The sequence below is a fragment of the Exophiala viscosa genome, assembly GCF_022695815.1.
Source record: "Exophiala viscosa unplaced genomic scaffold EDD37scaffold_9, whole genome shotgun sequence".
In the NCBI taxonomy this organism is placed as follows: domain Eukaryota; kingdom Fungi; phylum Ascomycota; class Eurotiomycetes; order Chaetothyriales; family Herpotrichiellaceae; genus Exophiala; species Exophiala viscosa.
In genome coordinates this window covers 759,487-773,154 of record NW_026944361.1, presented here as the reverse complement: position 1 = coordinate 773,154, position 13,668 = coordinate 759,487, and the positions used below count along the sequence as shown (strand labels likewise).

At 52.3% G+C, this 13,668-nt stretch overlaps 5 protein-coding genes across 5 annotated transcripts; 3 read left to right on the top strand and 2 right to left on the bottom strand.

The window, feature by feature from the left end:
- Positions 1–472: 472 nt before the first annotated feature.
- Positions 473–2,980, top strand: EDD37DRAFT_503216 (fungal-specific transcription factor domain-containing protein). Its single transcript, XM_062813514.1, has 2 exons — positions 473–692; positions 776–2,980. The coding sequence occupies exons 1-2, from the start codon at positions 598–600 to the stop codon at positions 2,712–2,714; spliced, it is 2,034 nt and encodes a 677-aa protein (XP_062667904.1). The 5' UTR covers positions 473–597; the 3' UTR covers positions 2,715–2,980.
- Positions 2,981–5,103, top strand: EDD37DRAFT_503211 (retrograde regulation protein 2). The gene is made up of 4 exons (XM_062813512.1): positions 2,981–3,297; positions 3,346–3,784; positions 3,838–4,223; positions 4,278–5,103. The coding sequence occupies exons 1-4, from the start codon at positions 3,247–3,249 to the stop codon at positions 4,857–4,859; spliced, it is 1,458 nt and encodes a 485-aa protein (XP_062667903.1). The 5' UTR covers positions 2,981–3,246; the 3' UTR covers positions 4,860–5,103.
- Positions 5,104–6,935, top strand: EDD37DRAFT_503212 (uncharacterized protein). The gene has a single exon (XM_062813513.1). The coding sequence runs from the start codon at positions 5,348–5,350 to the stop codon at positions 6,791–6,793; it is 1,446 nt and encodes a 481-aa protein (XP_062667902.1). The 5' UTR covers positions 5,104–5,347; the 3' UTR covers positions 6,794–6,935.
- Positions 6,936–7,316: 381 nt separating this feature from the next.
- On the bottom strand, positions 7,317–9,268 carry EDD37DRAFT_503229 (cytochrome P450). The gene is made up of 2 exons (XM_062813515.1): positions 7,800–9,268; positions 7,317–7,740 (listed from the first exon to the last, which is right to left on the bottom strand). The coding sequence occupies exons 1-2, from the start codon at positions 9,032–9,034 to the stop codon at positions 7,347–7,349; spliced, it is 1,629 nt and encodes a 542-aa protein (XP_062667901.1). The 5' UTR covers positions 9,035–9,268; the 3' UTR covers positions 7,317–7,346.
- Positions 9,269–9,326: 58 nt separating this feature from the next.
- On the bottom strand, positions 9,327–12,213 carry EDD37DRAFT_580955 (Cupredoxin). Its single transcript, XM_062814415.1, has 3 exons — positions 10,990–12,213; positions 10,772–10,942; positions 9,327–10,722 (listed from the first exon to the last, which is right to left on the bottom strand). Exons 1-3 carry the CDS (start codon positions 12,099–12,101, stop codon positions 9,612–9,614), a joined length of 2,394 nt encoding a protein of 797 aa, XP_062667900.1. The 5' UTR covers positions 12,102–12,213; the 3' UTR covers positions 9,327–9,611.
- Between the last annotated feature and the right edge of the window lie 1,455 nt (positions 12,214–13,668).

Sequence of the window (13,668 nt, the reverse complement as noted above, 5' to 3'; positions counted from 1 at the left end):
TAGAGTATGTGGCAGGGGAAGACGGCAAGACATGATGCATCGAGGCTTTTAAGTGTTGTCAGATACTATTAGGTCAGCCGGCGAGTCCGGCTAGGTATTAGAAGTATCTGCTGCCGGATCTACCGGACTGAAGCTGGCTACCGATTAATAATGGTGAACCCTGTTGTTAAACAAGGGTCGGTGGAGCCGAAGAGCGAATTACGGGTGTCATGTTGGCAACTTTCACAAAGCAATAGTTTGAAGCAAATCCTGTAATCCCTGGGACAAGCCTAGGGCAGATTGTCCTCATATCCACGATGCTCAGTACACTGGGAGGTCATGACAACAATGCAGTAGCCATACCAAGGGTGGTCAAGCCTTCGGCCCTCTACGGCAGCAACCTCAGGCGCTGATCTCCATGTAGGGAAGGTCAAGCGCACTGTCGTCGGATCGTTATCGCGACGGTTCAAGACTCGGTCCACCCGAACTTCCCCATGGCTGCATGGTAGAAGCATGCACATTAGCATCTGCCCTCGGGTGCAGTGTACAGGGTAGTGAGCAGACGAGAGTCTCGTGTCACTTGGTGGCGTCTCGACCGTCACAAAAAGCCCATTCCTAATGGCGTGTGACGCCTGCTACAGGCGCAAGGTCCGATGTGACCTTGACAATGGTCCGCCATGTTTGGCATGCCTCACTATTGGCGCCGAATGCAGGTAAGGCCGGTGCTTCATGAGATTAATACCTCGGATGGATCATTGTTCGGCACACACGCATGTACAGACTAACTGCAACCTAGCTTCCGGCTCGCTGAAGAGCACAAGGCCAGGCGCAGAGCCCGTAAGACCAAGCAACCCCCGAGATCTTCTGCCAATACCACACCGGCCACGACGTCCCGGCGGGCGACGTCGGTGTCTCTCCCTGCGGCCCATGAAGGCTCACCAAGTCGTCAGGACCGATTGGAGCGATCAAGCCCACAAGAAAGAGGTGGAAACGCGCAACCGATAGTGCCTACAGAAGCCGACATGGTGGAAGACACACTGGCAAAGACCGCGCTAACACGGTTCTACCACCATAGCGTCAACAAGTCCAATTGGGAGATATTCCATGAAAAGGGCGTTATGCGTATTGCGTATGTGGGAAATCCCATAGCGAACCTGGCGCAGATTGTCAATGAAGAAGCATACTTCAGTGGGAATGAAAGTTCGACGTTGCATCTGCCATTCCCGGCAATCCGGCCGACACTACCATGGAAGCCAACATCGAGCATGCCCCAGGTCAAGTGGCATTCTCAATCTTTTGCCAGCGACATCAGCTCTTTACCGTCTAAAGACGTTCGCGACGACCTTATAGACTCGTTCTTTGAGAAGGTTCATCCGGGATTTCCAGTCGTGGACGAATTTGCGTTCAGAAGTGCGTACAGTGATCTCACAAACCCTCCTCCTCTTCTACTGTTCCAGGCAGTGTTACTGGCGGGTGCCCATGTTAGTCAGCACCCGAATATTGTATCATCGAGGTCCTTTGTCAAAATGGTTCTTTTCCGAAGAGCCAAAGCCCTATTCGATTTGCGGTATGAGAACGATCGAATGCACATGGTTCAGGCAGCTTTGCTCTTTACATGGCATTTCGAAGGGGCAGACGACGTAAGCTCAAACGCATACTCTTGGGCAGGGATTGCCTGTCGCACGGCCTTCGGCCTGGGCATGCATCGGAATCTGTCCGCCGACGCGCCCAGCTTGATGCCTGTCGATGATCGGAGGATATACAGGAGAATCTGGTGGACAGTCTTCCAGACTGAAGTCCTCGCCAGCTTACACCATGGGCGGCCTTCGATGATCGACCTGGATGAGATTGATCAACCACCGCTGGATGAGGACGATCTTATTGAGCAAGACGGGAATCGAAATGCTAAAGTCGACCTTGACTTTTGTGTACAGAACTCCAACTTGTGCACCATCATTCTCTCGATAATGAAGCTCTCGAGCCCTGGGGCCGTGCAGAGATACCGTTCCGCGCCAGACCAGTTCACAATCGCCCAAGGGAATCTCGACCAACGGCTCGTTTCGTGGTATCTGCATCTTCCGGCCCACCTCACAAACACGTCGAATCCTACATTTTGGGCACTGCAGCTTCAAATGCATTACAACCTAGCACTGTTGAAACTACACCGGCTGTCACGAACGCTGTTCCCTACAATGAAAGGCATCCAAGAAACAAATTCTTCAAGGACATGTCATAGAGCAGCCTCCTCCATCTCAAAAATCTTTGATGGCATTGTGTCAATCGATCGACTCGGCAGTTGCTGGATCACTGGCCTTACTTCACTGTTGGCCATAACTATTCAAGTCAGCCACGAGGCACGGACTGCGGCCAAAGATGGAGTGGCTGTCCTTGCCATTCAAGCACAAAATGACCTGGAGCGGATTCTGCCCGTCATATCTGCATTGTCTCAGTATTGGTCCAGTGCCGAGGCAATCCTACGGCTTTATGAAGACTTGCTCATACAGTTCAAGAGGCAGTCTATGTTGTGGGCCGATCCGCAGCCACTTACACAATCCCCTGCAAACTCTCAGGGAGTACATAGCGACCCTAATTTTGTCTCTTGGGTCGATGACAATGATAGCCTTGGAAGTGCAGGCGCCTTCGGATCTGACTGGCAAGCTCTCTTCGGAGCAGGATTGCCCTCGGAAGCGGCAGAGATGACCTTTGACAGTCTTGACCATTCATCATATCTGTAAGACTTTTGATTCCTTGGAAGCGAATTCATGTTGGCGCGCGTACGACTTGGATACTGGCCTTGGTAACGGTCAAACTCCGCATCCCCGCGACTGGACCACCTGAGTGCCATTACCCAGCCCTTTTGTACTTCCAGAACTGCCGGCTTTTGCAAGGCCAATCACGCAAGCCTTGATGGACTCTAGACAAGTTACGTCTTACAGTCTACTGGTCCGGCTATGAACCCATGCCCCATACCCCGCACTTTGCACAGGGGTCAAGGTCGGCAAGCATCCACATCATTCAAATTACAAGCCTGAGGCCGGTGAATGAGTTGAGATGCACCGTCGAAAAGAAATTACGGGTATACCAATGTCCTCCTGTCTGCTGATAGCCTGTAAGCGGGCATTACGGAGCGGGAACCGACCGACTGCCTATGCCGCTGCGGTGTACTGGTTGTTCTTATAAAGATGACTTCACCTGTCTCATCTCTCCTCTTTCCAGGGTGACAATATTTCCACCAGACCCAAACACCGCACCAGACTAGCCGCGACCATGGAAAAGCCATCGCCGCCCACTGAGCACCTCGAAACGAAGGGCCTTGAGGTAAGGACCACACATCTTTGCTTGAACAACTGCGCTGAACAGTCCCAGATTCCCTTAGACGCCTCTCCTCCGTCGAGTATCGACAATGACCAAGACCTTGTACAACGCAACAAGAAGCTCAACCGGAGGATCGACCTTCGCATCCTCCCACTATGTTGCTGGGTCTATCTCCTCAACTTCCTCGATCGAGGCAACATTGGCAACTCGAAAGTCCTCAACTCCGAGACAGGCGACGACCTACTCCAGCAGACAGGCATGACAGCCAGTGACTATGCCATCACAGTAACCTTGTTCTCTCTGGCGTACGCTCTGTTTGAAGTGCCCTCGAACTGGGTCATGAAGCACTACGTTCGTCCTTCAATGTGGTTGGCATTTCTCCTTTTGGCATGGGGTGCATTGACAATTGGCTTCGCGGGCGTGCACAACTATGCCACTGTCCTTGGCCTGCGGTTCCTGATCGGAGTGTTTGAGGCGGGGTTCTTCCCTGGTAAGCAATGTCTCACGCCAGTGACGAGTGCAGATGACTTACTTGAGTCGTAGGTATCGTGTACTTCATCACTATCTGGTATCGCTTCAACGAACGTGCCCTACGAATCGCCCTTGTGGTGGCCTTCTGCAACCTTGCCGGAGCTTTTGGTGGTTCCATTGCCTACGGTGTCGGACACATCAATGGTGCTGGGGGATTACAAGGCTTCAGATGGCTCTTCATCATTGAGGGCATCATCACGATCGTCAGCGCCTTCGTACTCTTCTGCTTTCTACCCGACTACCCCGCTCGAGCTCGCTGGTTATCCCCCGAGGACAAACGCTTCGCAGAAGACCGTCTTGTCGAACGAGGTGGTGGCTACAACAGATCTCATGCTTCTCGACGAGAGATATTGGAGACATTCTTCAACCCACGTATGCTTGCACATTATATTGCCTATGTAAGCATTTCCCTTCTTCCGGAAGTGATTCCGTCACGCTAACACGAACGTCAGATCGCCGACGTTGTCCCGCAGGGCTCCTTTACTTTCTTCACCCCGACCATCGTCAAAGGCCTCGGCTACACCTCGATCCAAGCCCAACTACTCACCGTCCCGCCATGGTGCGTAGGTTTCGTCTGCGCAATCACCATATCCTATATTGCTGATCGCTTCAATGCTCGAGGTTGGACCGTCACAATTGCCTCACTTGTTGGTGGTACAGGATGGCTAGCAGCCGGACTGCTTCCACACGATGCCTACGTCAAGCGTTATGGCTGTCTGTGTCTGGCGGCGTGCGGTGCTTTTCCGGCTGCGCCGTCAATGACGAACTGGGTGACTTGCAATACGCCGAGTTTGTTGACCATCCCATTTGCCATTGCTCTGCATAACTCTTGTGCGGGTATCGGGCAAATTATCGCTCAGTGGATCTGGGAGGCTGATGAAGCGGCCAGTGGCTATCCTACCGGGAATTTCACCTGTGCAGGCTGCAGTTTCTTTGTGGCTGCCATTATGATAGGGCTGAGGCTTTGGTATGGCAGCATGAATGCGCGAGGAACAACGGATGCGACTGGCCAGAGCAGAGTTTGGGCTTATTGATTGGCACTTCACAACCAGGACGCCGTCACCCAAAAGACCCTTGTCGCGACAAGATTTGTCTTTTCTCCTGCTTTACAATCCGCCATATAGTGGTAGTGAATGACCGGTCAACCATGATGATGACAAGGCAGCAAGTCGTGCCTTCCACCAACTACCTAGGTAGCGTCTTCTTGCCCACTGAAGCAAGGTTGACTGACAGGTATCTTTATTTCTGGTTGAACGGGGAATTCACAGCACAATGACCTCTAAATTGTCCGTGCGTCCGCCCCAAAACACACATGGACGCACCTATGGCCTGTGCACATCAGAGCCGTGTTCTCTTCTCGAACCCCATCAATGTCCATGATCGAAGTTAGACCGTTATCGAAAAGCTACTTCATCAAGGCGAGCAAGAACGTCCTCTTCCTTTTAGCGTCTTATATGCAGAGGCAAACACCGCGCACATACAAACTGTTCTTGCACCTACCAACTACAACGCCTTGCTCAACATGTCCTTGTTCTCACCAGATCTACCGCCTTTCATCGCACAGCAGGTGACCTGCGTCTATCCACTGACAGACAGATATGGCGCTCTCCCACGAACATTCTACTACTGTCTCCTAGCAGCATGCTTCGTGACGCAACATCATGGTTGGATGAATAAAGTCTTTCTGGGTGCCTCTTATACATATGCCGCCACAGCTGCCATCCACACCTTCGTCCTCAGGGCCAGACAGTCACCAGTGAGTCCGGGTGAGTGGGTCGACATCCCGCTGGTATCCAATGCAACGTACAACTCTACAGTAATGAGCGCGTTCAAGGCCAAATATCCGAGACTGGTGACCAACTCCCAAAATGTTTGGGTCCAGCCGGCATCCATGGATCTGGATGTCGACGCACTCCTCGCGATCACGGTGACGGGTTTTCTCGTTGTCCTCCCAATGCAATGCTGGTCCAGCGCCGTCCGGGGGAATCGTCTACGATACCTGCTAGTCAGTATCTGGAGCGCAATAATGTTCGCAGGCGCAATATGCTCTCTGCTCCTCTGGCCGCGCCTGTTCTACACCCTACCACAATACTCGTTCTGTATTCCTCCCGCAGTGGGAATGTCGCTCAAGGAGAACATGCAAAATCCGGGTTGGAATTCCAGGGTTTGGCACGGCAATTGGAACAGTACGATATGGTCAATTTTCACCGACACAGGCACGCTCACCGAGCTGGGCGAGCTTTGCTTCAATCCTTGCTTCAACACCACCTCGGCCCTTCGAGTACCTTCGCGACTGACCGCGACCATGCAAATGGAGGACTCGGGACGGTTCACGGACGTGCATTCGACATGGGACCACCTGGCCGATGACGAATACAGACGACAACTCGTCTACAATGCGATATTCGTGACGGTCGCATGCAATGTTTTCCTGCTGCTGGTCACGGTGGTGCCGAGTGTCACCAATATCCCCGTCCACCAGCCTAAGCGTCTGTGGAGGGAGCACCAGGCGATATGGTCAAGCATCATGGATCATGCAAGGAATGCGTTCAGCCTGTCAACGTCGGCGAGAGCATGGACCAGCCGTGCCCGTCTCTGTCTCGACTTACTGATTCTGTGTGTCTTGGTTTTTGCAATGGTCGCATCGCCTGTTGTTTTGATACTGGTCATTGTCTGGATCGAAGGCTTTATCAGGAAGGATCTTGTGAGCGGGGCATACTTTGCGGTCAATCAATGGGGACCCTTGACACAGTTCGCGTTTGTGCTGGTCGCGGCGTTGATTATGAAACTTCGGTACCGTTTTGCGGCGAGGTCGGATATCGAGAGTGAGATCCGACGTACTGAGGGGCATCTCAAGAAGCTGTATGGGATTCTCAACACACAGAGTGGTGACCGGAATGAAGAGCAGAATGATGTGGTGATTGACGAAGCTCGGCAGATTGAGGTGCAGCCCGAGAAGCAGGTGTAGATAGTGGTCATACGGATCCAGGTGGGACAAATATTATGCACCATAGAACCGAGTCGTGGGAGGTACTAAGGTTCAAAGAGAATTCCCGTCGAAGTTGCAAAACGCAGAACGTGGAATATGAGTATAGCTCAAACAGGAAAGACGAGGCTGACGTCGCAGGAAAGCCTTGCATCGCTCTCTGCGAAGAACGAAGCGATCAAGCCGACAGACCTAACAACGCAGATTTGACGGACACGAGCCCCGCCGTTCATGAAGCGTAAAGCCGTATTCAACATGCGTCAAGCATGGCATTGTTGTGGATTGTGGCATGGTTAGAATCATTGGAAACATTGACTATCTCACTCCCACATTGCGCCTCCACTTTCCTAACTAGGCAAATATGGAGGCGAAGTTCTCTCCTGGCTTTGCACACCCAGATCACGAGGTATGGGTGCGTGATAGTAGCAAATGTCTTAGCAAGGCCTTTCATACAGTCAAGTAACGTAAGGAGCTGAGCGTCGCATCTGCCTATGCTCATAAACCGCCTTGACTCCCGAAAGTTCTATATGCAATCTCACTCCTTCAGTTCCTTCTTCGCTTCTTTCCAAATCTGATCGATCAACGCTTTCTTCTTCTCATCCCTAACACGAATATCACACTCAAACGGCACCGGAATAGTCATCCAACCAGGAACCATCGAAGCATCAGGCTCGACGATTTTGCCGTCCGACCCAACTTTCTTCGCGATGTCAAACGCCCACAGCACCCGCGCAATGTTCAAGTACAAAGACTTCTCGGCGACGTGTACACCTGGACAAATGCGTCTTCCAGCACCGTAGGAGTAGTGGTCCCGCTCATTCGGGTCGGCGATGTTGATGTACGCTGCTGCTGGGAGGTCGTAGCCCAGAAAACGTTCGGGCATGAATTTCTCGGGCTGGTCCCAGTGTGCTGGGTCGTAGTTTATGTGCCTGTTCAAACATCGTATCAGTATCGAAATCATCTGTTTTGTGGGACGTTCGTAACTTACCACCAGTTCAGCACAACGACCGTGTCCTTGGGAATGAAATATCCCTCATACCAGTCGTCCTCGGTCGTATAATGCTGCATGCCGAACTTATTTGGTGGTCTCATCCGGAGCAACTCCTTGATGATAGCCCGAAGGTACGGCAAATTCGGCTCGTCCTCCCAACTTGGCAGCCTATTGGGTCCGACCACCCGATCGACCTCCTCTTGAGCTTTCCTCATGACATGCGGATTTGCCGTCATATTGAGAATGAATGAATTCAAGTACGCGCTGGTCGTCTCGGACCCGGCCTCGACAAGTCCGCCAGTCTGGTACGCGGCCTGGAGTTCATCGAGTCCGACCTTCGCGGGGTCACTCAGATAGAAGTCCTTGGCGAAACAAGGGTTTGCTTTCCCTTGGTCAACCTCCTTCTTCAAATCGCCCCAGAGACCCAAGTACACCCTGGAGTCATGGTTGAAGCACTTCTCGCCGAATTTGCGCCAATTGCCAAACATCCACTGCGGAAAGTGCTGGAGCGTGGGGAACGTGTCGACCAGAAACGCACCCGGCGCCGAGAACACCTGCAGATTGTTCACGACACTGTAGATTTTCTTCGTGAGCGGGTTATCCCAGTCCGCCATGCGGTGGCCGTACGCGACGGTCATGATCACACTGTTCGAGTAGCGTCTGTTATGGTCGTAGAAGTGGATCGGGTCGTGCAGCAGGTCGTACATCAATTGCTTGCTCTCCACGTCCTGGACGGGCTGGTAACTTGTCGAGATGGAGATGTTGAGCAGGCTGTGCGCGATCTTGCGGACGACACGGTATTTCGGACCGTATGGCATGAAGAGTTGTCGACGGCCCGCGGAGGCGACGTCGCTGGCTAGTGGCGCGGGAGGGCGCGATGAGTAGATGCCGGATTTCTTGTCCATGAGTTCCTTGACGGCGGTTGGAGACGACAGGTAGATGTAGTCTGCGCCGCCCATCTTGGTGTAAAAGACGTCGCCGTATTGTTTGGCCCATTTTTGCGCTTGGAAGCGGAATGTCTCGGCGTTGGACAGTGGGAAAAAGTTGCCTATGAAGGGCAGGCCGCGGGGGCCGGGTGGGAGGTGTTTACGCCGACTGTCTTTGAATGAGTTGGGCGTGACATAGAGGTAGAAACCCAAAGCGAAGAGGACGGGGGACAGTAAGACCAGCACGGCGGCGAGGCGCCATGTTGGAATACTGGCCAGCGATGGCAAGGCGTGGATGTTGTCCATGTTGCCAATTGTTTGTAGGACGTCGGGATTGAGTCTGAAGAGAAGTTCCAGAAATCCCGGCGACGTGACTTATTACATTTCCCATCAACGGGGTTGGAACAGCCACTTCTTGCGCGCTGTGAATCCCCTCATAGTTGGAGTCAAGGTTCATTAGGCATGGAGAGGTGCAGGGTTCCCCATGGCGGGTGGGATGATGGACCCCTCCACATGAGACTTGATGGGGCTGGCGGGGTCAGGCGACGAGTATTGGAGAGACGCATGAGGCCGAGGCTGAGCGAAGAGGCAAGGCTAGCATCGAAGCACGGATCTTAAATATATTGATCGTCCTTTGTGACAGGAACCCGAGTCATGCTAGAGCCAAGAAAGTCGTGTTCACATTGTTCAAACATCAAGGGCCATGGGCAATGCCCTTACAACATCAGAATCATAAAAGAGATGTCTCAAGTTCTACATCGAACCGAATTTGGACATGACGCTGAAGAAAGCAATGAACTAAACGTACATGCGTTCCCATTAACTATGCTCCTCCCATTACCGAGTCCGTGTTGCTGCTGCGTGCAATTACATTTCACCAGACCTAATAGCTGTGGCTTCGTGCAAATCTCTTGTGGCTGTGGGCGGCGTGTCTCTTGAACCCGGAGTGGACGTTCTCCGACATTCCAAGTGCCTCATAGGTGGTACGTCTCTTGAGTCCGGATTCACCTTGTTGCTTGACTGCCTGAGGGTTGGCAGATTGGTACTCGTCCAAGGCGGCACATTCCTCTTTGTAAGATCCCTTGGAAGTGTATTTCTGGCTGACAATGTCATTGGGTCGTTCGATGAATTGCAACGCCAAACCGTCATCAACGTGCCAGACAATGTGGCAATGCATGAGCCAGGCACCCGGGTTGTCAGTTTCCCACCCAATGACGGTGTACCCGGCCGGGTTACCAGGTCCAGCGGAACCTTGCAACACGACAGTGTCACGACGCATAGGGTTATCGAAGTTCAAAGTGTTGGTAAGGGAGCTATCCCAAGTTTGTGTACCAGTACCCAAGACAGACACGTCATGACCGTGAATGTGCATTGGATGCGACGCGAAGAACTGGTTTTGAATGACGAAGTAGACCCAGGTGTTGGCCTCGTTCAGGACCACGGCATTGCTGATGGCGCTGTTGTTGGCCCCCTCAGCGCTGTCCAAGAGACCGATAGTGGGTGCACTGTAGTTGACGGAAATAACACCGTTGTTGATGAACCAATTGAAGACGAGACCGTCCTCGCTGGTTTGGACTTGAGTGACCAGACCGGCAGGAATGGTATCCACAGATGCGCTGAATTGGCTGGAGTCGCCAGCTGAAAGAGTAACCCATGGCACCAAAGAGGCCAGAGGCTCATCGATACAGCCTGCAGCGGTGACATTGGTGATTGGTGTGTTCGTGACTGGAGTAGAGTTCGAGCCAGCGTAGTTCATGATGGCGTTGGCCGTTCCCAAACCAGTGTTGGCACCACCAGAAGGACATCCGGTTTGGATCACAGCACGAACGTAATAGCTGCCGACTGGTTGATTTGTCTCGACGATAACATCATATCTCTGGCCAATGGCGATGTTGAGCGTGGATGTCTCGTACGGCTTGATGGGGACGAAATCGGCAGCAATGACTGTCATGTTATGGGCATCAAAGCCAACAACATACATGTTCTGCGAAGAGCTACATGGGCTGTTAGGGGTTTTGTGGCCAATTGGGAGAGCAAACTGACCTATTAATGATGCGGAAACGGTGCTTTCTGCAGGGCTGGACAGTCCACTGGAAAGCCTCGCCACCTTCGCCAACAGGGTTGACGTTCTTTCCGTTGAACAGGGTGTTGAACGAACCACTAGGTCCATAGTGGGTGATGAAATCGGCCTGGGTGCCAACAGCATTGGCGAATCTGGTCATGTCAGTAACGAAAAAGCTAAGAGTGAGCAGCAAACATACGTATCGTCAATCATAACGGTTCCCATGTCAATATCGTAGTCGGCAGTAGCAGGTCCATGAATGACGATAGGACCACGGACACCATCACCATATTGAGCGAAAGCGTGGCTGTGATACCATGAAGTACCATAAGAAGATGCGAGCCATGTGTATGTCTTGGAGCCGCCGTTTCCAGCGATGGCACATTCAGTGACACCAGGAACACCATCCATGTCGTTGGTGTTCTCTTGACGGATACCGTGGAAATGGATGGAAGTGGCGTTGTCCTGGAGTTTGTTGATGACGGTAACCGAGACGTAATCACCCCAATTGGCCTCGATGACTGGTCCGGGGATTTGGCCGTTGATGGTGAAGGCAACCTTTGGTGCTGTGCCATCGAAGGACATGGTGGTGTTCTCGATGGTCAGGGTGTAGTGACGAGTCACGCCTGTCTTGTATCCAGTGGTGTAGACATTGGTGTCGATGTCCAGGTTGTCGCACCACATTGAGCGGTCAGAGGCAGAGTTGCAGATATCGGAAGCGTTCTTCTCCGGAGTGTATGTGGCGCATCCAGTGGAAGAGGAGGTAGTGCTCGTGGATGAAGCGCTCGTAGAGTTGCTGCCAGAAGTGGTGGTTGAATTCCAACCACCGTACGGGGCAGAAGTGGTGTAACCCGTGCTAGAGCTTGTGGTTGAGCTGGAGCTAGCCTTGCCGGGCACACCAGCACCGGACTCTGACACACCCCAGTCGTTCCACGGACCGTTATAGTTTGTTTTCTGTGCATTCCATTGGGAAGCCCAGGCGTTCTCGGCACTGCTTATTGAGGCAGCCGGGATGGACGTGGTCGTAGTTGCACCATCCGGGCCTGTGGACCAGGTAGGATATGCGGACCAGGAACCGGTCGAAGAAGAACTTGCACCATCCGGCCCTTTGGACGAGGTAGAATAAGCAGACCAAGAACCGATCGTTGAAGAGCCGGGAGCTTCGCAAGTCTCAATGGTAGTCGTGGTAGTCACCGGGCAGGAGGTATGGGTTTTAGTGGAAGTCACGGTAACGGTGACGTCGGCCTCCGACCATGATGCTCCAACCAGCCCGACAGCAGCGGCGGTAAGGAAAAGAGAAACTGAACGCATATTGAATGAATGGACGCAAGCTTATGAGCTCGCAATGAAAGAGTGACTGGTAAAACTAGTGGTGCGTTGGGAAAGAGAGAGAAAGAGAACGATGGATCACGACTGAGTGAGATGGTATATCAACGCGCCGTTGCTTCTGGACTCACGCTCTCCTGGCGGCCACATTGTGATCAGCCTGATGGAACCAATGCAAGCCACCAAAGTCTGTCTCCGGACGCCGACATTGTATGATACAATGATATCGTGGGATTTTCTGTCTCAGTTTAGGACAGTGGAGGACAAGCATTGGCGGTCATATCTCCTGAGAAAGGAAGGAAGATAGCAATCTTTGGATACGGTCATGAACGTCAGCCACATCGTATTGACTGGTAGATGGCAAATCTTCCCTAGCAAGGATGTAGATCAGGCGAGCAGTGACTCCATTGTTGTGGTTGCAAGCACAAAAGGCTGAGCAAAAAGCAAAGCCTCGAGTAGAGAAGAAAGCGTTCAGGGGTAGGTTTTGGACCGAAAAAGGCATGAATGTCTTTGTAGAGCTTAGCATCTGCTTAGCATCTCGCCAAATTTCTGCGCCGGTGGAAATTGGATCAAGTGGCCACTTAGCAGAGGGTTTCTCGGCGCCAATTGCGGGAAAGATGAACTTCCCGTGGTCTCCATACGGAGCGGCAGCCCGAAGTCGAAGCGAAGACGAAACAGGGGAGAAGATGGGCATGGCATCGGAAAGACAAAAGGAATGTAATCTTTGTGGAGCAGAGACTCATGGTTGAGGCGAAACATCGGCTCGTTGAGACACGAGAGAATGATTGATGATGGATGAAGGTACAGGGACAAGGAGAAGTGCAGAAGCGAAGCATAGGCACGACTAGAGGTTGGCTAGAGTTGCCGCTATCATGACATTATCAATACCACTGACATTAAGCCTTCACCCTTCAAGTTCTCCAGATCTCACGATTTCAGACAGCTGCCATTCCTTTCCTTGTACCGAGTACTCACATACACGACACAGGCCACGCCTACCGCGGTCAATGTTCTCCGCTGGGTAAGCTTGGGAATGTATATATACGATGTCAGCTACAGACAACGTTCTCTGATGAAAAACGACCCTCCTGGTGGTTGAGAACCGATGACAGTATACATCCGCGGATCAACATCGACGCGTCTGTTTTGTTTTTCACACGCGACTCTCAGTCGCATCGCTTCTTGTTAGGCTTGAACTATGAATAAACATCGCATTCATGTGCGCCACAAGCGCTGCTTACTGTACCGAACGGTGCCTGGCCGGACTTGGTAAAGGTTGATATGCCTGCCCCCTTACCAGGGTCGACAACGACAAGGCGCCCTTCAGGCGACCTGATCCATCTTTGGCAGTCTCTTCATCAAGATTCATGGAGATGTTCAAGAGCCTTTTACTGAGATTGGTATGATATAATTCTGCATATCGAGACATCCAACATGGGGCAAGATGCTTTGGCGCAATTTCGACACTCACTCGATCTCTTCTCTTCTTCCCCATGGCCATCCTGGTCGCGTGCCGTCATCGGGAACGATCAAGATAGTCTGGACCTCGACA

Bases quoted from the DNA above. Each gene is read 5' to 3' on its own strand.
- EDD37DRAFT_503216 (XM_062813514.1), top strand. From the start codon at position 598: ATGGCGTGTGACGCCTGCTACAGGCGCAAGGTCCGATGTGACCTTGAC. The intron at 693-775 runs GTAAGGCCGGTG...ACTGCAACCTAG, and splicing joins ACTATTGGCGCCGAATGCAG to CTTCCGGCTCGCTGAAGAGC.
- EDD37DRAFT_503211 (XM_062813512.1), top strand. From the start codon at position 3,247: ATGGAAAAGCCATCGCCGCCCACTGAGCACCTCGAAACGAAGGGCCTT. The intron at 3,298-3,345 runs GTAAGGACCACA...GAACAGTCCCAG, and splicing joins TCGAAACGAAGGGCCTTGAG to ATTCCCTTAGACGCCTCTCC. The intron at 3,785-3,837 runs GTAAGCAATGTC...CTTGAGTCGTAG, and splicing joins TGAGGCGGGGTTCTTCCCTG to GTATCGTGTACTTCATCACT.
- EDD37DRAFT_503212 (XM_062813513.1), top strand. From the start codon at position 5,348: ATGTCCTTGTTCTCACCAGATCTACCGCCTTTCATCGCACAGCAGGTG.
- EDD37DRAFT_503229 (XM_062813515.1), bottom strand. From the start codon at position 9,034: ATGGACAACATCCACGCCTTGCCATCGCTGGCCAGTATTCCAACATGG. The intron at 7,741-7,799 runs GTAAGTTACGAA...ATGTTTGAACAG, and splicing joins GTCGTTGTGCTGAACTGGTG to GCACATAAACTACGACCCAG.
- EDD37DRAFT_580955 (XM_062814415.1), bottom strand. From the start codon at position 12,101: ATGCGTTCAGTTTCTCTTTTCCTTACCGCCGCTGCTGTCGGGCTGGTT. The intron at 10,943-10,989 runs GTATGTTTGCTG...TGACATGACCAG, and splicing joins ACCGTTATGATTGACGATAC to ATTCGCCAATGCTGTTGGCA. The intron at 10,723-10,771 runs GTCAGTTTGCTC...CAGCCCATGTAG, and splicing joins CGTTTCCGCATCATTAATAG to CTCTTCGCAGAACATGTATG.